Below are 25,783 nucleotides of genomic sequence, written 5' to 3'. Positions count from 1 at the left end.
CAAATCCCTTCTCTCCCTCCCCAGACATGGGCTTCCTTTGGCAGAGTTGCTCCAGATCTCTGTGTGGCAGCAGCCCCTGCCAAGTGCCCGCTCCTCCTCTGTGTTCCCACGTGCTGTCAGACCTCAAGTGCTCTGCTCAGCCCCATGCCCCCTGACCTGCCAGGTGTGGGGTTATAGATGTCCAGAAGGGGTATCTGTGAGAATGGAGGGCCTTGGCTCTGTACCCAGGACATACCAACTGCTCCCATGGTCAGGATGATTGTGGCACCTGGCCAGTAGGCACCTACACTAATCAGGGTCAGCTGGGCTCTAGGCAACTCAGCAAGGATCCCATTTGGCTTAGATGCAAGCCTAGTAGGAGCAATAGCCAAAACCTGAAGCTACATCAGATTCTCTACAAGGTGGCAGGATGTCCTCCATTAGCCAATCCTGCTTTCAGTCCTGTGCACAGGAGCTATGCTCCCAAACACTTTTATGTTTTTATATTTTCACTTTCATTGCTGTTACCAAGCATGTGTAGGTGGACACACATGGCTGCACACACATATAAACACATTGACACTTGCTCTCCCATGATAACTCAACTACATCCTATGTTTTTGACATGAACGGCTCAAAACCCATCACTAGCCCCACCAAGACTGCAGAACACTTCCAGCATGTCTTCCACCCTCTGAACATTTCTGGAGAAGTACAAGTTGGCTGTGGCAAATGCTAGGTCTGGGCTCCTTCACACAACTGAAGGAAACCACTGGGAATAAGTGCCCATGGGCACCAGGCTCCTGGGAAAGCCCAGTGCAAGCTAATTCTGCCCACCAGCTTTCTGGGGTGCCATCTATGGACGGTGCCTCATGTAATCTGGGCTTTGGCCTCAAGACTTTACCCCTAGAGCAGAGAGAAGCCAGTGGCTGCTGGTGTGAGGCAGCCCACAGTGCCAGCACTGACTGGACCTTAGGTCCCTGCATCTGGCTGCACTGGATCAAGGCTGAACCAGCAGCACAGTACAAGTGCTCTGCATACTCGTTCATGGCCTGCTAAGATGCCCAACCAGAAAATGGGTTAGAAAACACGAGCTGGTATATGTCTTAGTTTCATTCATTCATTTTTATCCTAGGGACTGGTCTCTTTGTAGTGGCAGAAGCCTCATGAACTGCCAGGAAACTGGTATTGCCATCATCCTTTGAGGGGCTTCTGGTCACTGCTGGGGGCTCAGGATGCACTCCTCCTCCTTTCTCGAGTCTAAGTCCATAAGCAGTGTGACTTGAGGGCTCCAGTGTGCCCTAGCCACTCAGGTGTCCAAGTTCAAGGTTATTGTACTAGATTTTAAGGCCAACAATGAGAACATTTCCAACTTTGACAGTGAGAGCAAAGCCAAAGAGCAACAGCTAAGGCCAAAGTTCCACAGGGAAACATATGACCCTCAGGAGAACGCCATCAGCTGTACCTGCCACATGTCTCCAACTCACAGCACATTCTCCTTTGATCCATTTTTTAAAAAGCATCATGAGAATTTTATTCCTCGTGTCTTTCTTATTACACAGGTTGCTATCACATGTCACAGGCTTTACTGTCACCCTACAGTACTTTCATCCCCCCCAAAGTCAAAATGAAGCCTAAAAATCTCAATTGTCCCAAATGCAGGAAACTTGTTTTCAATAAGGAAGCCTTTGTACAGGTGCAAACATTGTTGGTTAGTGGGGGTTAGGGGTGGCCCTGTAAGGACAGGCTGATCATGAGTTTCCTCACTGCTGCAGGACCTTGAAGATGGGGAGGCAAGCTTGCTCCCACACAGTCTCCCTCTGGGCCGTGCCCCAGATAGGTGGGTATCACACACACTACACCTGCACGATGCTGCCCCAGCCAAGTCCAAAGCCAAATGAATCAGATGAATGGCAACTACAGACCGGAGCTTCACACAGACCAACGTGGGGGAGAGAATGAGCCGCTGGGGAGGGGAGGAAGCCACTGGGTACCTACCTCCTAATGCAGGACAAGCAGGGACAGCCCGTCACAGAACAGAAAGGTGGGAGCCACAGGCAGAAGGGAAACAACAAGAAGGCACATTTAAACCACTCGTCAGAATCACAGCCACGCCAAAGCACGAGAAAGCACACAGGTTCTGGAGATAAAGCACTTGCTTCTTGGATTCACATGGACACTAACTCAGTAGCTTTCTGGGATGGCTTGTGCAGTGGATGCTGCAAGCATGGCCCGCTCTGGAAAGCCACAACTCAGTGACATAGCCACCAGTGCAGGGATGTGTGGCTGCCCAGAGCAGCTCTGGCTTGACTGCATTTTTCTTTTTATCTTTCTGCCTTGTAGGTGGGGCTGTGGCTCCAAGGAAGGAGCGGGACAAGAAGCCCTTGGGAGCTGCTGCTGTGGGCTGAGGGGTGCGGGCGCAGGTCCCTCCCACCCTGACAGGCTCACCCAGCTTCAGCAACCAGCCTTCTCGGTCTGGGTTGAAGAACGTGTGTGTCAAATCATTCCCGTCATCTTCCGGGATCTTAAACGGCTCATTCTTGATACTTTCATATAAGTTCTGTAACAGAGGAGCAGAGCCAATCAGGGGCTAGAAGAAGTGGCCAGCTACCCTCCCTCCCTCACAGAACTGTCACACTGCTGAGACCAGGAGGTTAGGGAGGCACTCGGAAGGCACCTTTGAAATCAACAAACCAGCACCACTGATTTTCATAGGATTATGAGTATTTGGAGATATAAAAATAACTTCAGAGAAATAAAGTATATCACCAAAATTTAAAAAAAAAATAACTTGAGAGGTTGGGATATGTCTCAGTTGGTGAAATGCTTGCCTGCAAACATGAAGACCCCATTTTAGATGCCCAGCACCTGTATAAACAAGAACCTAGGTTTGGTAGGTTTATGCCTATCATCTTAGAGGCAGAGACAGGAGGATCCTGGGGAATTACTGGCCAGTGACAGACCCTGCCACCAAACAACATCAACAAACATCTGGCGATGGTGGAATGGCTCAGTAGGTGAAGGCATGTAGGCACACAAACTTGTCAACATAAGCTCCATCCACAGAACTCATAGACATATGGAAGGAGAGAACCAACTCCACAAAGTTGTTCTCTGACCGCCACATGTCACATACATCATGCACACACACACTAAAAATAGTAAGTAAAAAACAAGGCAGAGAGAGAGAGAAACCCAACACTGACCTCGATACCACCCTCCACGAGTAGGAAAACCCCATAACTGAGGACAAGGAAGGAGCCAGTGATGGCCAGTCTTAATTGTCAGCATGGCACAATCTAGAATCATCTGCGGAAGACGTCTCAATGAGGGATTGTTTAGATCAGGTTGACCTATGAGGAAGGGTGGCCAGCCTAACAGTGGATGCTGCCACTCTCTAGGTTTGGGACCTCAGGGGCATAAAAACAGGGTCCGAGCTGCATGCACGTGTGCTCTTAGCCCTTGGTAGATTTGACTAGGTGCTTCAAGTTCCCACTTTGACTTCCCCACATTGACAGGCTGTAAGCTAGACTTCATAATTTGAACTCTTACTCCCTTAAAATTGCACTGGTCACGATATTTTATCATAGCACAGATATGAAGCTAGGACACACACACAGCTGGGCAAGCAGCTGCCTGTGGACTCACCCTCAGCAGTTCCTCAGGGAGGTCCCCACCCTCATTGATGCCTCGGTTCATGGTGATGAAGCGCTCGGCAGTAGGCTTGTCTCGCACATTGTGGTTGTGCAAGCTGGTATTGAGCATGATGATGGCAAAGGACAGCACGTAGCATGTATCTGCAACAGGCCACAGATGTGGAGGCTTCAAGCTCAGCTTACATTTCCACATGGAGAGTGGGACCCCAGAAGCGTTGCCTATGCTGCCCCTCGGGCAGAATGGCCTGCCCACTTTAAGGGATGGTTCCCTAACAGGGGCAGTGGGGGTGATGGGAGCTGGGTGGGTGCATCTCAACTCAGTGATGTGGCAGGCTGCTGACCTGTGGACTGGAAGACCCCAGGGTTGCACAGGCAGTATCTTGATGCGAAGGCCTCCATCATGCGGTCGATCTTCTGTGCCTCTCCAGGAAGTCGGAAACTCCATAGAAACTGCCTGTAAAGACAGAGGATGATTCCTTGAGTGACCTTGGGAGGACAGATCTGGCCAGGTCCCCAAGTAGCTCCTGCTCCACACCACAATAGCATGGCCTCCTCAGTCTGAGTGCCTAGAAATGCCATGGAGCAAGCTTGTCTCCTCCTATTCAAGTGAAGACAGCTGTCTGCTCTTTTGGGTGACTTCAAACTATTCTTCAAGATCTGCTACAGACACTTCAAGCCTGAATGGGATCCCAGTATGCTTTGTCTCCCATGTTACCACCTCCTACATGCACCAGGTGATACCAGGGCTAGCTACTCTAGCCCTGTGGGGGCTACAGTTCTGACAAGATAAAGGATCTTCTCCCTCTCAGGACTCCTCACCACAAGGCAAGGTCAGAGTCAGCAGCCAGTGCATACACATCTTCCAGTCCACATTCAGTCTGTTGCGGTGTCACTCCTGCCTTCAAGGACGAGGGCCAAGCACACAGATGCTCAGAAGATCCCCTCCCACTAAGGTCTCCTCTGGGTGCCCTATGTAACACTGTAGCTCCTGTCCCACAGCTCTACTCCTTCTTGTTTTGCTTTCCCAGGCTACAAGGCACCCACTAGCATTCCCCACCTGCCTGCCTTAAGTACCAAAGGAAAGGTTATGGCTGCGTTGCCTTCTAGAGTCACCCTGGCCAGTGAAGCTCATGACTGCTCAGAGACAGTCATGCAACAATGGCTCAGCATGAAGACAAAAGGTCCACAGGCTGCAGGAAAGCACCTGGACTGTTCAGTGATACAAGGGTTCTTCTCTCTCTGGGTTCTTCCTCCAATGCAGGCCCAGTAAGCAGGACTATTTCCTCTAGGCCTGTCCATCAATCCTCCCTTCTTGTCACTGCCCCCATCACCAGAGGGATTCCAGCCACAGTCAGGCACTCACTCTACCAAATCCTGGCTGAATAGAATCACACACTGACATCCCAGTCCCACTTTCAAGACACTTTCCCACTCCGCCCCACATGGTCAGCAAAGCACCACAGACATGTTCTCCTTGCTACCCCACCCCCACTTGCTCCATCAGAGCCCCCTCCTCAGTTCTGACCACTCCATGACCATACTCCACCCCCTAGTCTGATGACCTCTTACCCAGCATCACACTTTATTCCTACAGCAGGCAGCTTCTATCAAGAAGCAATCAAACAGGCATTAGCAAGCCTTCCATCTTCCCTGCACCCATAGTGGACTCTGCACCATTCTGAGCATGTCCTACTTGCATCCATGGTTGCCCCAAAGACAGAGAGGAGACAGTGCTAATAGGCTAGGCACAGCCAAGACAGAATCCACTGGAGCAAGCCCAAGTTAGGCAGCAGCTACTCACTGTCCTCAATCTGGTGAAGAGGTCACCTCAGGCTTTGCCCTCTGACTCTAAGGCAGGCACACAGAGTAACAAAAACCAGAACCATAGTGGTTCAGATCATCAGGTCTGAGCCTTTCTCTGGTCCTAAAGTTCTCCAAAACTGAACCTAAAGTAAGCTCACCAGGTCTGTAAGACTCCTGTATGGCTTTCCTGATGGCAAGCCTTTCAGTCCAGGCTCAGCTGCTTAGCAGTGTCCCAAGGGCCACAACCAAAGGCTGCCAACATTCTGGTCTGCAGTTGGAGTAAGATGGTGTGAACAACCCCAGAGGCAGGAGGAAAAGGTATGAAGACAAGACCAGACAAGGCTGGCTATGAATGCTTAGCTTGGAACAGGCTAGGGTGACTCCACCACGCCACTCCTTATTACCTCTTCCTATACCAGGGTGAAGATCCAGTCCAAACACCATGCCATCATACAAGACAAGATACCATCTGCTCAAGACTGCAGACCCAGCAACTTGAGTGGGAATCCAAAGAGCATACTCTGGGCACCAGAACACTGAGGGCCATCCCCTTCACTCACATATACTCTACAGTGACAATGGCTTTCCTCATACAAGTCAGAGACCACAGAATGGCATCTGATGGTTCAATCTACCTCCTCCTTGGCACACTCATATGCTTGGGCTCTGAGGTTAAATCTAGTGACAACAGGCACAAACCTGTGGGTCTATCTCTGAGGGTGTTTCCAGAAAAGGTTTAAATGAGGAAGACCCATCTTGGATGTAGACGGCATCATCCCATGGACCAGAGCTTTCCCTCCTACCTCCCCCATCTCTATGAATCCTGTAAGAATGAGAAACCCCTCCATTCTTAGGATGGAAGGCTATGTCTCCTTCTTCCTAGGACCCTACCATGGTCTACATGGTGGCTCTGCTGCTTCAAAGCCTCATTGTGACTGAGAGCCTGGAGCTCTTCTAATAAAGCTCAGTGGAGAGATTCATTCATCCATTCATTCAACACCTCAGCTTCCTTTCTACAAAGCTGTCAACATCTATTATCTGCACTTATACCTTAGGTATCTGCCATGTCTCATGACAGACTGCACCCTCAAACTATGAACTGAGACAGAACCTTCCTTAAGTCACTTCTCATCAGGGCAAGTTCAGGGACCCCAGAATGAAGGACAGCAAAGAAATAGAGACTGCAGAAACAGTGGCCACAGCCAGGCAAGCATGCAGTCCATGCCTGAGCACATCTAGTTTCAGCCTAGGGCTGCTGAGTGTCACACAGGCCAGAATGCAGGGGCTGACCTGCCAGAACTACAGTGCTACTGGAGGTGGGGATCCCAACAGAGTCACTGGGAGTAACTCGATGGCTACTGCCACTCCAGCCTTCCCATCTGTCTATACATGCTATGAGGCAACCACTCACCTTAAGGCCTGGACAAGGTTGAGATCAGCAAACTCATGAAGCTCAACAAAAGCCTGAAGAACTTTGATATTAAAATCATCCCTAGAACAGAAACAAAGCAAGCACATTCCATCTGAGTTATCTGGAGAGAAGGTATCTATATCCACAGCAGGCCTTTCAAGTGATGGTAGCTGACAACAAGCAGCCGTGCTCTTTATTGTAAATGTGGTTTAGAATTTTTATTTGTTTTTTTTCTTTGAGGCAGAGTCTTACTTAGTTGCAGAAAGCCTGGAACTCAGAATCCTCCTGACTCCACCTCCCAAGTGCTATGCTTCAGACATGTGCCCATGCCCAGCAATCTTCAGACTTAATGCAAAGGAGACTCTAGAGGCTCTCTGGAAAGTACATCCTAATGGATAGGAGCCAGGAAGACACCCACCATAAACCCTCAACTCATCTTCAGGCCAGCTCCAAGCACTGAATGGCAAATAAGGCCTGGGCCCTGTACACATTCTGGAACCTTCCAAATGGCCCCAAGCAAGGTCTTACAATGGTCTGTTTCATAGAGGGGTTTTACGTGTGAGAAAGAGGGAAGCAACATTTTCAGGCCACAAGCCATAGAAGCACTAGACCAAGGAAATTTTTGTGGGGGGGGGCAACAATACATCATATTAAAGATTTTTGTTTTGCTTTGGTTTTGGAGGGGGGGTAGGATGAGGAACTCACTATATAACCCAGGAACTATATAACAGGGAACTCATTAAAGTCCTGCTTCAGCCTGCCTCGTGAGTGCTAGGAATACTGGCATGAACCATAAGCCCAATCATTGGTTTTAAATGTAAAACAAGACAATAAAACAAGAGGCAAGTTTTTAATCTAAATACAGTAAAAAAAAAAAATGATGTATCAGTGTTTCACTGAATTTTAGCTCAAATTCTGCAACAGGCCTGCTCATCATGTGCTCTGAGGACACCCTTAGAGCACAATACCAGGGCCCATCTGCCCTACCAGAGGGCTAGCACCCACCATGGACTGCATCAAAGTAATATACCTATAACCTCACAGAACACACCTGGGATTTGCCATCCTTGGGGAATTGACTAGGCCTGGTCTGAAGACCAAATCTGTACCACACAAGCACTAGACACATTGTGAGCAGTTGCTATAGCTTAGTGATGTCTGCCCACAGGACACCTTCTCTCACGTGGAAGTTTCAAGTTGAAAGATGGGGTATTGTTGTCCTAGGGCCCTAAGAAACCATCAGTTCCGAAGCCTGTGTCCCCAGAAGAGGGCATGATGAGACTTCTTCCCAGGAGGTAATGAAAGGCCTATCCTGGCAAACAGGAGAGGCTGGCCTGAGTCTCTGGTCATGCAACATCACATTTGTCAGATGATCCACTAAACTGGCAAAGCAGCTCAGCATCAGGCACACTTGGGCCAAGTGTGTGTCCACACATGTACACTCCTCTGATGCTCAGGGTGGAAAGCACAGCACTGGCAGCTAGGTTAGGGCCACAGCTAAGAACAAGGCCTGGGACGGCATCAGCTGCCAGAACCTCAGGGAGTGGTGGGCCCCAGGGCAGGGTTAAGGGCAGACTCCTATTCTCTACAGCATTGAGGGTTTGGGATTAGGGTTGCTCAATCTATAAGACTTCTTTATTTATGATCAGTGTGTCCTTATCAGATGTCAAGTAAGATTTTCAAATGTTCCTCCTCTTCGAGGGCAGGGGCTGCTTCTCCTTCCTTTTTTAATATTTGTTTGTTTATTTAATTTTGGTTTTCCAAGACAGTTTCTCTGTACAGCTCTGGCTGTCCTAGAACTCCCTCTGTGGACCAAGCTGGCCTCAATCTGCCTGCCTCCACTCCTAAGAGTTGAGATTAAAGGCGTGCGCCAGCACCACCCAGCTTTTTCCTTCTGCTTTCCCCACCCCTCTTTCTTGAGAATATTGTCTGAAGCAAAACATAATAATTCGGAGCTGGTGAATTGACTCAGGAAGTAAAGGCGGTTGATTCAAAGTGTGACAACCTGAGCTTGATTCCAGAATTCATGTGGTGGAAACAGAGAACCAACTCACAGGTTAGCATGCTATCACCCCCACATGTGTGCACATACAAATAAATGTGTAAAATGTTTAAGTTTTTGTAATGTCCAATTTGCTTCATTTTCTTTAACTGCTTGGGCTTTGGACACCAGACCTAAGAAACCCTTGCAATAAGAGGATCCCGGCGATTTGCATGGCTCTAAGCTTTTAATGGCTTCACATTTGTGTCTTGAACACATATTAACCTCTGTGTACAGTGAGGAGCCTGATGTTGCCTCTCATAGATATCATCTGATATCCACTACTGGGGTCATTCTTTCCCCCACTCAAGTGTCTTGCAATATATATTAATCATTTGATAGTAATTCCAGACCATCAAGGTTCAGTTCACCCCTATGTTTTCTCTTAAGTTCGCAATAGTTTTAATTCTCTTATTTAGGTCTTTGGTCCACGTTAACCTTTGGCATGATAAGATCCCAAATGGCCCAGGTCTCCTAAAGCCTTATCCTCATGAGGCAGTGCTGAGCCAGCACCTCTGTCCTTATAGTCTGCAGCTCAAGAGCTGTGAGAACACTCTGAGCTTACCTCTCACCCAGGTAATCTCCAATGACGGTCTTGTTCAGGCCCTCTCCTTTGTAGAGAAACTGGGCAACATCCTCTGGGGAGCTCTGCAGCAGGTCATTCTCAATTAAGAACTGAATGCCCTGAGGAACAAGTGAAACAGAATATGCTGGTCACAATCCATTTCAAAGCTGGGAACCTGCTTTGTGCCAGAACCTTGCAGGTCTGGACATAGTGAAAATGTCAGTTCCATGGAGCAGTTTAAAAACCATCAGATTTATAAAGCTAAGGGAAACCACGTCTTCCCTGCCTCACAGGACTTCACTGTGGTTGAGAGATGTTGCCATGGGGCAACCCAATAACCAACCACCAATCCCCTTTACAATTGTGTATTTATGTTTTATGTGTTTGCCTGCATGTATGTCTGTGTACTACATGATTGCCTAGCACCTGTAGAGACCAGAAGAGGGCATTGGATGCCCTGGGACTGGAGTTACAGAAGGTTGTGAGCTACTATGTGGGTGCTGGGAATCAAACCTAGTCCTCTGAGGGAGCAGCTGAATCATCTCTCCAGCTTCCCTGCCCCACCATTTAAAAACATAAATATTTTTAACTCATTAAAAATTTAAATTATGTGTGTGAACCCATGCAGGGGCCACAGAGGACAAGCTGCCATCAGTTGGTTCTTTCCTACCATGGGATTCTGGAGATGGAACTCAGGTCTTCAGGTGTGGTGGTGTGTTTACCTGATGAGCCAGTTCTAATTCATTATGATCATGTGTGTCATGTGTGAGTGACATGTGTGGAGGTCAGAGGATAACTGTCAGGAATCTGTTTTCTCCTTACCGCTGTAAAATGGGGATTGAACTCAGAGTATCAGACTTGAGTAGCAAGTGCTTTTATCTGATCTTGCCACCCTGCCCCAACCAACCCTTTTAATTCTACCACCTTACCCCCAAATAATTGCTTTATAGGCTCTCCTTACATATAAATGACTTGTCACACAATTCTGAGCAAGCAGCCATAAATGGAATCCTGTAGGAATGCCATTCACTGCCCTTCTTCTTTCTTCCTGCGTTGAACACCACGTGACAGCCAGAAGCACAGCATCTCTCATGCGAGGGAAGACTGGGGTAAGTACTTTGCTCCTGCCATTTGGGAACCACTTACTGCCATAGCAACTATATGATAAAACTCCACTGTGTTTCTTTGGGGGCTTGGGGGGGCACTGGATTTTCTGTTACCTGAGGCCAAAAGCATGTTAACTGGTACATTAGCACTGAGCTTACACAAGCTGAACACATGCCCACTTTAAGAACCTGCAAAGCTTAGCTGGCAGTGTCAGAGACAAGGTTGTCCCAGGCCCAAATCAGCTGCACTGCACCATCATGGGAACTTCCAGGACCCACCACAACAGCAAAACATTACCTTTTGCACAGCTTGAGAGCTGGTTTCAAGCTACCTTACACCAGGCTAGGAAGAACACAGGGAATTCTACTGCATGCCAAGAGGCATTTCTACAAATTCAGAGAGGCTTTTCCAGCTGAAACTCCCAGACCTAAGCCTGCTTTGGCTTCCTCATACACCCACAGTCCATCTGGCAGCCTTATTTAGCATTTCCAAAAACTTCAGGCAGCAACAGACAACCAGTGAGAGAAAAAGTAAAGATAGAAGATGGAAGATTGGAACTAGATGGAAAGAACAAGATGAACGAGAGGCTTTCTTAGATGGGGTTACAAAGCAAAAGACAACACAAAGGCTCATGTGTGTAAATTATGCAATTAGTGGGTACATGGTGCATAAATGTGGATGTACACACATAGGTGCTCATGCATGGAGGTCCTAAGTTGATATCATGTCTTCTTGATTGTGCTCTGTTTTTAATTGATTGAGGCAGGGGCTTCCACTAAACCTAGAGCTACCAATTCTAGGCAATCAATTTAGCTATGGCTTTCTTGTCTCTGCTCCCAAGCACAGGGACTACGCCTATTCAGGTTTTATGTGGGTTTGGGGGATCCAATCTTTGGTCTTTACGCTTGCACAGCAAGTGCTATATAGCCACTGAACCATCTCCCTAGCCCCAGGCATGTATATTTTCATTCTGCTTACGCACAGTTTAAAAAAAGCAAACCTAATTTTGGTAATAGTGTGGGATACCTGGGGAAATGGATTTGACAAACAGTGGACCCAGAAAGGTGGCCTACAATGTTCTGCAAGTACTTTTTGTTCTAGGTTGAGGGTTTTGTTTAATTTGTCAAGATACTTCAAGTCTTACATTTAAAATTTGTGGGCCATGTAACATGTCATTTAAGTCTGACAGCCCTAGTTAACTCTAGTGTTTCTGGTGGGAATGGGAAAGAGCATGTCCACCTCAGTGCTACTGTGATAGACAAGACAGACAGACAGACAGACAGACACAGACATACACACAGACACACAGACACACAGACACACACACACACACAGACACACACACACACACACACACACACACACACACCTGTCCTGGAACATGGGATAAAAACCAACAGCACTGCTCATGTTGTATGACTGGTTCACCGACCATCCAGGTGAGGAGAATTAGGCATAAGTAGGGACAGTAAGCCAGCATCCAGCAGTACATGGATACCCTTGAGGTCTGGGAGGGAAGGGCAATCACAGGAGGTTAGGCAGAAATTTACTGCCTAATACCTCAGGGTCAAAGATCAATACTCCAGCCTTATTAGAATTCATAAGAGTAACTGAGTGTAAATTGATAAGTTTTGCTACCCTGAACTCTGTCAAGGGATGTGGGAGGGCATCTGGAAAAAAAAAAAAAAAAAAAAAAAAAAAAAAAACAGGATTCTAGAACAAGGGGCTTGCAGAATAGAGATTGAAGCAGTTCTGGTCCAGGCCGGGCCCTTGGAGACGACCTTGACTGTGACTATAATACCCCAGAGGTTGAGTTTGAGTTTGTGGCCATTCCCCTTCAAAGAGAATGGCCCTAGGCAGATGCAGACATTCCCAGGGCTCCTAAGAAGTTCTTGTACCTCTGTCACCAGGCTGTCCTTGTCCCATCCTGACCTGAGGCTCAAGTCTGTGGTCTCAAGGCTAAGTTCCAGACTCTGGAACCCAAGGCCTCTGCTAGGTCACAGAGAGCATGTGGAACACACTGTCTTAGTTGTTCAGGATCTGCCCTGAGTCTCCACCCTCCCAAAAAACCAGATCATTGTAAGAGCTATCAACCTGACAGTACTTAGAATGACCTAGGAGAAAAGCCATGTCTGTGAGGGACTTTCAGGAGATCCTTAACTGAATGTGGGTGATACCCCATCCACGGGCTGGATGCCTGAACTGAATAAAAAGAAGCTAAGTACCAGCATCCATGTCTCCTGACCATCAATGCAGTGTAAACAGCTGCCTCCCACTGCAGTCACCATGCCTTCAAGCCACCATGTACTGTGACCTGTGAGCAGATACAAACGCTCCCTTCCTAAGGTCGCCATTGTCAGGGATTTTGTCACAGCAGTGAGACAACTGATCAATACAACTGATTTTACAGAGTATAAACCACTGAGGGTGTGAGAAAGTTAAATAGAACAAGGTCATTTCTGGCTTATTAGTCATAGAAGGGACACAAGGAGGCCCCTAGCATGGAAGGGTTCCCTCTGCAAGAGACACAAGTCATGGGAAACAGGGAAGTCACTGGTGAGTTCAGGACAAAACCTGTGACGGTTAATCTTGCCAACCTGACTGGACTGAGACACATAGATCAGTGAAGGCCATCTTTGGGTATGCCTGCTAGAGATTCCAGATGCGATTAGGCTGGAGGAGAGCGGAAGACTTCAAGCTGATGATGCAGTAAGACACAGGGAATGAATACAATTCTGATCTGCAAAGTGAGATTGGTCTGGTGTATCTGAGTGTGACTCTGTGTCCCTCAAAACTCACACATTGTTGTAGGTGGAGGTAGAGACTGTGGGAGTAATTAGAATGAGACAAGCTCATGTGGGGCCCCTAGGGTGGGGATTATGACCTCCTGAAAAGAGAAACTTTAAGGTCAGGTTGCTCTACACCCTCATCACATGGAAGACTCATTAAGAAGGTGGTTATCTGCACTGAGAAAGGAGACCTCACTACAATACAACCATGTGAGGAACCATGATCTTATACCCACAGCTCCTACAACTGTGAGAAGTAAATGTCTGCTGTTTAAGTCCCCAGTCTGGAGGTTTTATCCATTTATCTATGCATGCTAGTTCTTATGCATCCCTGGCTGGCCTGTGTAGGCTTTGTAGTTCAAGACGATGCTGAGTTTCCATCTTCTTGCCCTCCTGTTTCTACCCTCCAGTGCTGGGGCTACAGCCATGCACCACCACCCAGCCTGGTTTTCAGACTGTGGCATTTTGTTGCCACAGCTCAGCTGACTAAGCTAAGTATCACAACTATATCTACAATCAAACGATTTCAGTATTTTTCTCCAGCAAAAAGCCATATGCAGACTAAATGAGCTTTTTGCTTTTATTGAACAACTTAATTATAAATAATTGAACAGAATTAGCAATTAGTATAAAAACCATATTTTGGGTCAAAAGGGACACAAAGTGAAACCTATTGAGCAATTCATCATAGCCTAACTAAACCCTGACTCCCCTGAATGTGGTGGGCAGATACCACAGGGCTGACTGGAGTATCTGGGTCTCGACACCCACAAACTGAGCTTAGGGGTCCCATTGATTGTACCTGCACTCAGAACCACACACTGTGAGAAAGGCCTTTAGGTCCAAGTAACAGTTCATCCAGAAGCACCTGCTTCATTCTGTTGTGACAAAATGAAACATCAATCCCATCTTTTCACCAGGTGATATGATCACCTCTGCTCCAAGGGAGTCAGCCACTAAAACCAGTCAATCATTTGCACACTGGAAGTCTAGAACTACTCTCTCACCTTTTTGGGGTCCATGTTGAATTTCTTTCTTCCCATGGCTATTTGCTTGTTCCTCTGAGTAGTTTTGCTATTGGTTTAAAAAAAAAAATTGTTAGTGAGACCTTCCATAGAGTATAGCAGAATCACACCCCCCTGCTCCGTTTCCATCCCAGGTCAACCTGAGACACATAAAACAAGGGTGTCTAGCAGAGCCCACTACCCTCCACAGCCAAGGCTGCTGCAGTGGCTTCTTGTCATATACAATAATACTTCTTCAGAAAGGAGAAAGGTAAAAATTAAAATACAGTTCCTCATGATTCAGAAAGGTTAATTCAGAGTCCCAAGCCTACAAAGTTGGTGAGGACAAAGGAGTCAGAGAGGAGGGACAGATAATTCCAAAGTCTCCGACTTCCCAGCCCAGCCCTTGCTTCTGTTGGTGAGCTCAGCTAGAAGGTGCCAAGAAGAAAGAGGGTAAGTAACTTGAAAGTACAGGCATGAACACTTTACCTCTCCTCCACTGAAGTTAAATTATCAATCTCTGTCATCACTTCTGCAATTTCATATTTCAGCCTCTGTCAAAAAAGAAGAATTGTATCATGGGGTATCTTACCTTTCCTGTACTCAGAGGTTTAGAGACAGCTTGTTCTTCCAGACACAAGTTTTCCCAAGGGCTCACGTGAGCATCACAAAGCCAAAACCCAACATCAACATCAGTAAGGAGACTCAATGTCAGAGGCAGCATAGCAGAGGAAACGCACACACACAGCCCACTCCTCATGAGATACATCACAGGAGAGGCCACTAGGGAGGCTCTGAGTACTTGTGTGAAAAATCAAGAAGGAAGTAAAAAATATAAAAGCATGTAAAGGCAAACAGTGAATCCTTATCCCACTCCACTGTAGTCACTACATACAACTGGAGGCACAGGTAGCCTGTATTCTCAGGGGAAGCTAAAACCCAGATGTGTTAGGTGACATCAGGTTTGCTGAGCAATAGTCTCATGACTGTCACTTCATAAGGGATGAACCCCCCTGGAGCTACAGAAATGACTTGAAGGGACATGCATTCTTTCAGAGACCCTAAATTTAATTCCCAGCATATATATCTGGTGGCTTACAAGTCCCCAGGGTTCCCACCTCTCTGGCCTCTGTGGCCTCATATACATATACCCACACACATACACATAATTTAATGATAAAAATGGAGAGAGAGAGTGGGGAGGGAGAGAGAGAGAGAGAGAGAGAGAGAGAGAGAGAGAGAGAGAGAGAGAGAGAGAGTTGAAGCTCCAAGGACAAGGCTCAATTCAGACATCAGAACATCAGAAGCAGAAAGGATAAGACCCGTTTAATCCCTACTGGTTGGCTTCCCCTCAGTAGCTTCCCAGCCTCAGACAGCATCCTTGGTGACAGGATGAAGTGGCCAGTGTTCAGGGACGTGTCCATATTATTGAGCAGTATGGTCACTACTGCTCACACAATATCCATTCTTAATTCTTTACACAAAGAACCTCTCTGGGTTGCAGAATTTTCCAAGAATGCAGGCTAACCTTGAGCCAAAGCTGTCACCAATTACCTCTCAAGTACAAAGACATTTTACTCAGAACCCTATTATGTGTGTGCCAATAAGTTCAGACTGAAACAAGTTCCTAGAAAGGAGTCATTGTCTAGGACAAGGCCTGCTCTACAGTGAGTGCCCTATTAGGTGACATTTACTTTGGCAATGACAATGACTAGGAAGCTTCTCAAAAGAGGGACACACGACTGACTTTCCTAAGGACCTGGGAGACTGTGGCTTCACTTGTTTCCTCTCCTGTGGGACACCCCTCACTCAGCCCTGGCCTCTGAGTCAAGTACACAAATGTGGGGAGGCAGTGTTTATCCATGTGTTTTATTCATCTTTGCCTAAATTTGTCACTCTGCTCTTGCTACTAAGTAGGCACCTTAGTATACAGCTAGAATCCAATATGTGCTTGTCTGTTCACTCAAAGGATACTGGGCTGCCATAAATGTGGCAGGCACCTATCTGAGTGCTTGAGATAACGTGCACAGAAAGGGCAGCGTGTACCAGGCTGTTGCCAGCGTTACTGCAACACTTGTAACTTTGGGGCCACAAGTCAACTCCTGGGAATGCTGTTCCCACCATCATGGTCCCTGCTGCACAGCTTGTGCTGTGAGTCTTTGCCTCCTCTGCCTGGAAAACTCCTATCTCCTGTCCCCATGGCTGTCACAGTTTTCACATTTTCTTGAAGCTACCCTATTCAGTATTCCACACAAATTCAAGTTAAGACAGTTTGTTGTTTTACCTCAATGTCATCAATAAGTTCCTTTTTTCTTCGACGAATGTCCAAAAGTTCTTCTCGCTCTTCTAATGACAGGTCTTCAGGCACTGAAAAGAAGAAAGGAAGGAAGGCAGGTCAACGACTTTGGGGGAAACTGTTGAGGCTGCTGAGACTGGAGACTGGACGTGGGAAGCTTCCCTAAAGGAAAACAGAAGCTAACGAACACCAACCACATCTGCGCATACCTCACCCCACTAAAACCGTGATTAGCCTGCCCAGAGTCTTCCTACCCACAGAGCTCTGATGAGAGGTTAGTATGGTGGGGTACTTCTCTGTGTCCCCTTGCACCGCTACAGATACCAGCCAACCAGCACCCCTGGTTGAGGCCTTCCTGCTGTACTCAGCTCTCCTCTGTTTCTTAGCCTTCCACTCTCAAAGTGCTACCTCTATAATACATAAAACATGCACTGAACCACACGCACCAAGCTAAGAAAGGTCAACGTGGTTACACTTTGGGGGAGTGGGAAATGCAGTGGGAAAGCAGTGTGATGCTGGCCTCCCACTCAAGCCCCACCACAAGCCTTATTGAACTATGGACTTTATTATGCATATCTAACTCAAAGTGTTTAAAAATGCATGTCAATCTCACTAGATTAGCTGAGGGTGGGGTGGGGACAGGACTTAAGGAGCACAAATGGGCACAGACACTTTGGGAAACACTTGAGTACATCAGACAGCATCAAAGATGCACATGGCATGCCTAGCAACTTTAAGTATATACAGTAGGAAAATCTCAAGCAGTGCAGCAATAAGTACAATAATGTTGAAGAAGCACATTTTATAGACAAAAATCAAAGAAGTTAAGTGCCCATCCACAGTAGGATGGGTGAATGTGCTAGAATCTTACACAGACATGAGAGTGGGAAAACTACAAGCAACAAATGGGTCATTTCAGGACATCTGTGTAGACATTAGATACATTTTCTTATGGATCATAAAAGCAAACAGTTAAATAATATATTGTTTAGGCATTGTCTTAGTCGTGTTCCTGTTGCTGTGATAAAATATCCTGACAAAAGCTCATTTGGCTCACAATTCCAATCCACTGCTGTAGGAATGCCATGAGACTTTGAACATACATCTGTAGTCAAGAGCAGAGACCAGTGAGTGTGTGAACCACTAGTGTTCAGCTTGCGCTCTCCATTCACTAAGACTCTGCCCATAAAGTGGTGCTGCCCACATTCAGGTCTTTCCTACCTCCACCTAATAAAGAAAATCCACAAGCCAAGCTAATCTAGATAATTTGTCATTGAGAATTCTTTCCCAGGTGATTCTAGATTATGTCAAATCAACAATTAACTAATCATCATGGGGCTGGAGAGATGGCTCAGCAGTTAAGAGCACTGGCTGCTCTTCCAGAGGACTCCAGTTCAATTCCCAGGACCCATATGGCAGTTCACAGCTGTCTGTAACTCCAGTTCCAGGAAATCCAACACCTTTACACGACATACATGCATGGAAAACACCAATTCACATAAAATAAAAATAACTTTAAAAAATTAAAAAAAAACTATCACAGGCATATAAATACATTTTATTCATTAGGACAATAAATTCAGAACTTATAATAGCATGCCCTCTAGGGAGGGAAGAAAGAGCATGAAGGTGGGAAGCAGAGAATATGTCATATTACTTACTAATTTCTGTCTTCCTCTACTAGCTTTAAACTGAAACTGAATGACACCTTAGCAATGTTCTTAGGCAATCTTCTATGTCAAGATATTATGAAATAAAGAGTTAACTAGACAGGGATATAAAATAACTGAGCCTCTCAAAACATCATGGACAGTCATTATTATCTCTGTTATAACTGAGGCCAAGAGGGATTAAATGGTTTTCCCTTGAGAAGAGGCACTGAAGATATAATGGGGCTGGAAAGATGGCACAGCAGTTAATAGCATTTGCTGTTCCATCAAGAGGCTCAGAGCTTGATGCCAGTGTCCTCATTAGGCAGATCACAAATGTCCATGACTGAATCCAGGGCCAGATGTCCCTTCTGGAATCACTGGGCAGATGAACACACACACAATTAAACAAATGTATCTTCTTAAAAGAAATACCCTGCAATAACATATAACTGGTAAACAACATGAACACACACATCCAAGATGCTCAACACATGCCAAATATCAAGCATGACAAACTCAGATTTACAAGTTGTGCAGCATGCACTGGGCAAGACTAGGAGCTCTACAAGACCCCTGGAACCAGTGTCTTCCTTCTGCCTTGCAAAGTGCCAGCTTCATCATGAAACTGGCTTCTATCCTGCTAGAGCTAAGGCTAAGCCCAGGGCTCCTCAAGCTTCCTCCTAGAAGGTCCTTTAGAACATCTCCTTAATTCCCATTGGCTCAACCTGTCTCCAGTCTCAGTTTACACTAATCAGCAAAAGTAAAAGATGTATCCAACACACACAGCATTCAAAGACAAGACATAAAAGGAGTCAAAAATTTATACTGCAGAAAACCAGCAATGCCCAACACCCAGAAAGATGAAGCATAAGCAAGTACACACTTTTTGTCTCTTCAAAGGTATCACTCTTACCACAAACATCTACTCTAATGAAAAGACTATTTCCTGAAGCAGCCAGCCTCCAGAGTGCTATCAGCCTGATATCAGAACAGTAAAGGTACTCCCGTCTGTCAACCACACAAATCAGCCTCCTAAAAGCAACCCCTAAGTAACCGTTTCTTCTGCCGATTTCTCCAACATACATGTACAAACAAGAGTCTGGAAAGAGCTGTAGACTTCAATCTTCTGCAAGACGGGTTTTCTTTCTTTCTTTTTAAGATGTATTTATTATGTGTACAACATTCTGCCTCTATGTATTCTTGCATGCCAGAAGAGGGCACCAAATCTCACTATAGATGGTTGTGAGCCATTATGTGGTTGCTGGGAATTGAACTCAAGGCCTCTAGAAGAGCAGCCAGTACTCTTAACTTTTGAGCTGTCTCTCCAACCCTCAAGACAGTTTTTTTCTAAGAAATTCTACCAACAGTCTTCCTCCTCCCACCCTGGGGGCTAAAGGGCCACCAAGAGCGAATAAAGACGAATAGAAATACCAGGGTGATTTCATTCTAAAGATGCCAATGCTTTTGCTTTTCCAACTGGAAACAGTCCATGGACTGCCTGAGTTTTTCTCTTCCTACAATACCTGTCTTTATCCTTTAAAGGCAATAAGGATCTAAACGATGAAGTGCTGCTCGTTCGTGTTACCAGGAATTGCAACCAAGAAAGTTTGAGATCATGTCAAAGTACACAACTTATTCATGTCAACAGGTATATTACGTGAACAAAAAAATGTTTTCCTGACACTGGCTCTCCAGGGTGAATAGTTCTGAGAGTCTACAGCTCTGACCTGTATTTCTCACATTTTGTTTTGAATGGGGTGGATGGTGGTAACATTTGGATTAAGCTATTTAAGATGTGGGAATTTGGGCTATAGTTTTTTTGTTGTTCATTTTATTTCAGCTCTGAATTTGCTATATCCAGGGTCTCATTCCTGGTCAGGTTTGTCTCTATTCATTGTTCTGAATTCCTGTTCCTAAAAATGCCTTTGAAGACTCCCATCCGTGTTTCATTCTCTTGCCTCAGCTCCCTCTCTCATTTTTCCCCCCTTTCTCTACTAATATTACTATTTCTGAGTGTTGTAAATGCTGGTTTTTATGCACTTGATTAAGCCTTTAACACTTGAGGTGGTATTTCCTGTAGAAATTCTTATAATTTTCATCCTCAAATCCTTAAATCCTCAAATGGATTTAAACTTCTCTCAGCATGAATCATTAAAATTTTTGTGCTTGTAAAAAAAAAAAAGTAACAAAGGCAATTAACTACAATAACTAGTCTGGAAGTAAAATTCCTGACACATGTTGGCTCTGACCACATGGAAACAGGCCTGAGTTCTTCATTTGCAGAATGAGGTGTTGTACAGAGTTGGTGACTTCTAAGAAAGTGACGGCACTGACAGTTTAAGTCTATGATAGCTACAGCACCAGGTATAGTTGCAAACGTTTGGTCCCACTTCTGGACAGAAAATCTAAATGTTTTCACAAGGGAAAACAGGAAGGAAGGCAGGAAATCCTGTGTTTCTGCTGCTGGCACAGCTTCAGAGAAAATTCAGGACAAGTTCATGTCCTGGACCAGTCCTTGCCTTTCTCAGGTACCTGCCTCCCTCAAACGAAGATTTGCAGAAATCAAGCACCTTATGGTTCATGAAGTCTGCTGCCAGCTATGATGGGTAACTAAAATTGGACTTAAATTTTTGTTCAAGCAGACAAGATTTCAAACCTTGTAAAATATCTTTCAGTAAAGAAGGTTAACAAGCCACTTTTCAGACAATAAGATTTCAAAATAGTTCATCTTTAGCAGATCTGCAGGTGGGAGGGCGAGGGGTATCAAATGAAAATCTATACAAAACAATGTCAAGTGCGGAAAGGGCCCTGATGCGAATCTCTTGAAAAGATTTACTGCTGTTGTTGAAAACAAAAGCAAAAGGATTGCTGGTTTAGCAATTACATAAAAGTAAACACACAGGACTGGGAAGAAGAAATAAAAGCGTATCGTTATAAAATTCTTACCTAGTGATGGTGCTCACCTATAAACTCAGCATTCAGAAGGCTGTGTCAAGAGAACCAGCTTAAGTTCAAGGCCAGCTAGAGCTACAGAGTGAGACCTTGCCTCAAAAACAAAACACAATGGCAACAAAAACGGAAGAAAAAATATTATTTTCCTGTGTGAGAAATGGTATATGTTTGGTGGGAGACTATGATAAGTTGAAAGTACATATTATAGGGCTGGACATATGGCTCAGGGGATAAGAGCACTGGCAGAGGACCTAGGTTCAATTCCCAGAGTCTACTTGGCAGCTCACATCCATCTGTAATTCCAGAGGATCCGACACCCTCTTCTGGTCTTTGCAGGCACCAAGCACGAACACAGTGGACAGACATAAATAAGGCAAAAGCCCATACACTAAACAGAACTACCATAAAAAACAGAGCATAGTACAGTGGTTGGGAAGATGGCTGAGCAGGTAAGAGCACTTGCTACACAAGCATGTGGACCTGAGTGCAAATCCCTAGCCCCTACATTAAGAAGCTGGTGTGGCTGTGCAACTGCTGTAACTCCAGTGCTGTACAAGACAGGCAGGAGCGTTCCTGGGACTTCCTAGCCAACTGCATAGTGGCAGAACAGGATACTGAACATCCTCCTTGGTCCTCCACACAGAAATACAGTCCACACACACACACACACACTGAAACAACAATTTATTTTAATATTGGTTTTTTAAGACAGGGTTTGTCTGTGTAGCCCTGGCTATCCTGGAACTCACTCTGTAGACCAGGTCTTGAACTCAAACATCTGCCTGATTCTGCCTCCCAAGTGCTGGGATTAAAGGTGTGTGCCACAATCTCCCAGCTGCAACTAACAAATGTTGCAATAACAATACTGTATTGAGAAAGTGGAATTACTATTCTGTTTAATAAAATTTAATAATCCATCAATCATATCCTGTCTCCCACAGATACTGAAATGTAGAAATATTTACATCTCAGAATCAATGAAAAATAGGGGATTTTTGTATATAGTTTAAAAAATATATTGGTATTTAATATGTATGCTAATATTAAAAAATAAAAAATATCTTAATGATGAGAAAAGACTTTCTAACATGAAATTATATTAATAGTCTCATTGTGTGACAAATTGTAGGTACCAAGAAGCTATGGTTTTCTTGGTTCTGGGTTGTTGCTGTACCTAAGGCTACTCTTTTAACTCATTTTCTCACTCCCCCACACACATTCTCCCTGTGTGTCTTCTTACACACACCTTTCATAAAATTAGCATTCTGCTCTACAACTCTCCTGAGAAAAGATAAGATCCCTGAGTTATGAACTGTGACCAGGAACATTATGTTTTAGGGACTAAAAGTCAAATATAACTTAACAAATTCTTCAATGAACAGAAATTTGATCACTTAATCTGATCACTTAACCATATGTTTTTGGCTCTCAGCTGCAGACTGAAATCATTGTCTGTAACTTTTAAATTTACTCTCATTTCAAGTAATCAACACTAACGCATCAAGGCAAAGTTTCCCACTGTCATTTGATTTTTTTTTTTTTTTAAATATTTCCTTGGTCAGCAGAGGGACATGTCAGTCCTACAGGATACTGGCAAGGAATGAGTCTGGACATTGGTCTCTGCTGATTCACTAAATAGGAACTCTGCACACAGAAAATGCCTTTCCTGCATTCCAAATGCTGGTGAATCAAACATCACTAAGCTTGGGTTCAGAACAACCACTAGAGAGATTTGACAGCAAGAACAAAAGGGCAGCTGGGGCCAGCAGGAGCAAGCACTGAGCTTCAGATCTCATCACCAAGGGCCACTTGACCTCCAGCAGGTGATAAGGCCAGTCCAAACACTCACAGCCAAGTGGGTCACTTGGCCAGTCACATGATGACTACACCAGAAAGGTACCACGGGGAGTGCTCCAACTGGCCAGAGAACTGTACTGAGCCCCAAGGTCAGATATGAATCCCTAGTGAATGCAGGAACAGGGGAAGCTCCTGACACTGGTCACCCTCTTGGGTCCCTTCAGCCTCCATTGTCCCTCTTTAGTGTTCCAGGACACTTGCTTAATCTTTGAATTAAGTAAAACTAATTGGCCATCTGTGCACCACTGTTAAAGGAAACATTTAACAATGACCTGAGGCAGGTGTGAGAGATGCTGCAGAGAGCTATCACAGACTTCCTCCAGCTAGGAACACAGTATCTCACAGATAAAGAACTAGGAATCAGTGGATAGGAACACAAACAAGCTTCTCTCAAGTTCTGGAGAGTTACAAACCATAACTAGATTTTACACTAGAATGTCCAGGCTCAGCAGGAAAGGAATTAAGTTTCAAATCCCAACAGTAGGAGGGTGGATAAAGATCAGAATGAGGGAAAACATCAACATTAAAAAAAAAAAAAACAAAGTGGCCCTCAGCTCCTTCCCCAGTACCACAAAATAAACAATCAAAGACAAGAGACAGCACCATTAGAAACACAAAATATAAAATATCAAAGCAGGAAAAAAAAAAGTAGTGTACTGTTTTCTACTGTTGGAGAGAGAAAAACAAGTCCACAGTAATTTACAGTTTCTCGGTTATGAAAGGGAATGTTTCTCACCAGTGACTCCAGACTATCTTAGAACCTTCCCTTGGTCATAGGGAAAAGGACAGATGTGACAATGTGCAGGGTGGAGGCCTGCACAAAGCTTCACACCTCACTGCACTCTGGAGAAGACAAAGCTCACAGCCATGAAGGAAGAAACCACAGAGACAGAGCTGCAAACACCCCAGCTGTTCCAGTCAACTCAGCTAAGTCCCCAAACACCACAGTGTCATTGTGTGGGATGAGCTCAACCCCCACATGCCTAGCCAACTGAATGCAGCAAGATGGGTGAACCCAGCAAATCAGGAGACAACATGCTACCGCAGTTTATAACAAACCGCAGTTTATAACAATTGCTCAGGAGAATGTGATACACAGTAATGTGTAACTAACTGATACTCATACAATAAATGAGAGAGGAAAAGATTAAGTTTAAAGCTCTAAAGTTTAAAAACTGAACAAAAAACAAAGCTAGGTTTATGCAAAAGAGGCATATTTACAACAAACACAGACTATAACATTTAAAAAAAAGCAGGAAGAAGGGATGACACACAGTGTATTGTGCGTGGGGGGGGTATGTGTGCCTGTATGTGTACATCATATATGTGCGGGAGCCTAGAGAGATAAGAAGAGGCCATCAGATCCCCTGGAACTGCATGTAGTTACAAGCCACCATGTGGGTGCTAGAAACTAAACTCAGGGCCTCTGTAAGAGAAGCAAGAGCTCTTAGCCACTGAGCCATCTCTCTAGCCCCCAAGACCACATTTTTATAGGGAACATTGAGAATAGGCCAAGAACAGACTAAAGTAATTGATGGTGATGGAAATCTGAGCAGTGGTTAATCCGGGGTGGAAGGTGCTGCCTGCAAAGAGCATGGCAGAGCTTCTGAGGTGCTGCCAAGCACTCTATTTTGATGTGGGTGGTCACCACACAATGTATGTATCCAGCATATACAGACATAAGACAACTTGAGCTCTAGGCTACACTTAGCATTTGGGTAGTGTGTTAGTCAGATTCTTATCACCACGACAAACGCCCAAGATAATCAGCTACAAGAGAAAAGGTTTGTTCTGCTTGGAGTTTCTGGAGGTTTTAGTCCATAGTTGCTTGGCCCTATTGCTTCTGAGACTGGGGCAAGGGGCATGAAAAAACTACTCCATGACCAGGAATGGACGAGAGAAAGGAAAAAATAAGAATCTAAAAATCCCCTTCAGAGCACACCTCTGATGAACTATAGCTTCCCCCTAGGCCTCATCCTCTTCAAGGTCTATCATCTCTCTAAAATGCCATACTGGAAACTACACCTTTACCATAGGAGACTTTGGCAAGTATTTGCAACCCAAACTATAGCACACACCTTATTACCCTTGAGAGTCTCCATCTGGGGACTAGAGGATGATTTAGTGGGCTAGGGTGCTTGCTCTGCACCCTTTGAGTTCAAATCCCTAGCACCCATGTAAGAATCCAGGCATGGCTATGCAAGCCTGTAACCCTGACATTAGAAGAATGGAGACAGGTGATCCCAGAGCCCACTGACCAGCAGCCAGTCTAGCCCAAGCAGTAAGTTTCTGGTTGAGAGGGGCTCTGTCTCAATGCAGTAAGGTGAAGAATCTACTCTAGTGTACACACACAGAGAGACATGCATACACCTCTTAAAATTTTTAGTCTAGCCAGGTAGTGGTGGTGGTGCACACCTTTAATCCCAGCACTCAACAGGCAGAGACAGGCAGATCTCTTTGAGTTCAAGGCCAGCCTGATCTACTGAGCAAGCTCCAGGACAGCCTCCAAAGCTATAGAAAAACTCTGTCTCAAAAAAAAAAAAAAAAAAAAAAAAAATTAAAGTCTACACCTAAAGTTAACTAGACTCCTTTCAACCCTTGACAGAAAAAAAAAAAATGTTTCCTAAAATATAAAGGCACTAAGCATCTGAGAACCAGATAGTAAGAAAGA

The 25,783-nt window shown here is 45.2% G+C and overlaps 1 protein-coding gene across 3 annotated transcripts in view; it reads right to left on the bottom strand.

The window, feature by feature from the left end:
• The window catches only part of Cyth3 (cytohesin 3), an 81,723-nt gene that overhangs the window by 4,764 nt on the left and 51,176 nt on the right, over nt 1-25,783 (bottom strand). For all 3 annotated transcript variants that reach the window (XM_051205374.1, XM_051205376.1, XM_051205375.1), the window contains exons 2-9: nt 16,640-16,722; nt 14,845-14,909; nt 14,359-14,425; nt 9,456-9,574; nt 6,850-6,930; nt 3,977-4,089; nt 3,628-3,776; nt 2,428-2,539 (exon numbers count right to left, since the gene is read on the bottom strand). In XM_051205374.1, coding sequence (XP_051061331.1) covers nt 2,428-2,539; nt 3,628-3,776; nt 3,977-4,089; nt 6,850-6,930; nt 9,456-9,574; nt 14,359-14,425; nt 14,845-14,909; nt 16,640-16,722 — 789 coding nt within the window. The remainder of the gene's footprint in view (nt 1-2,427; nt 2,540-3,627; nt 3,777-3,976; nt 4,090-6,849; nt 6,931-9,455; nt 9,575-14,358; nt 14,426-14,844; nt 14,910-16,639; nt 16,723-25,783) is intronic.

The sequence above is a fragment of the Phodopus roborovskii genome, unplaced genomic scaffold (genome assembly GCF_943737965.1).
Source record: "Phodopus roborovskii unplaced genomic scaffold, PHOROB, whole genome shotgun sequence".
Lineage (NCBI taxonomy): Eukaryota > Metazoa > Chordata > Mammalia > Rodentia > Cricetidae > Phodopus > Phodopus roborovskii.
Note: the sequence above shows the minus strand (reverse complement) of the source record. Positions and strands in the feature narration are given on the sequence as shown.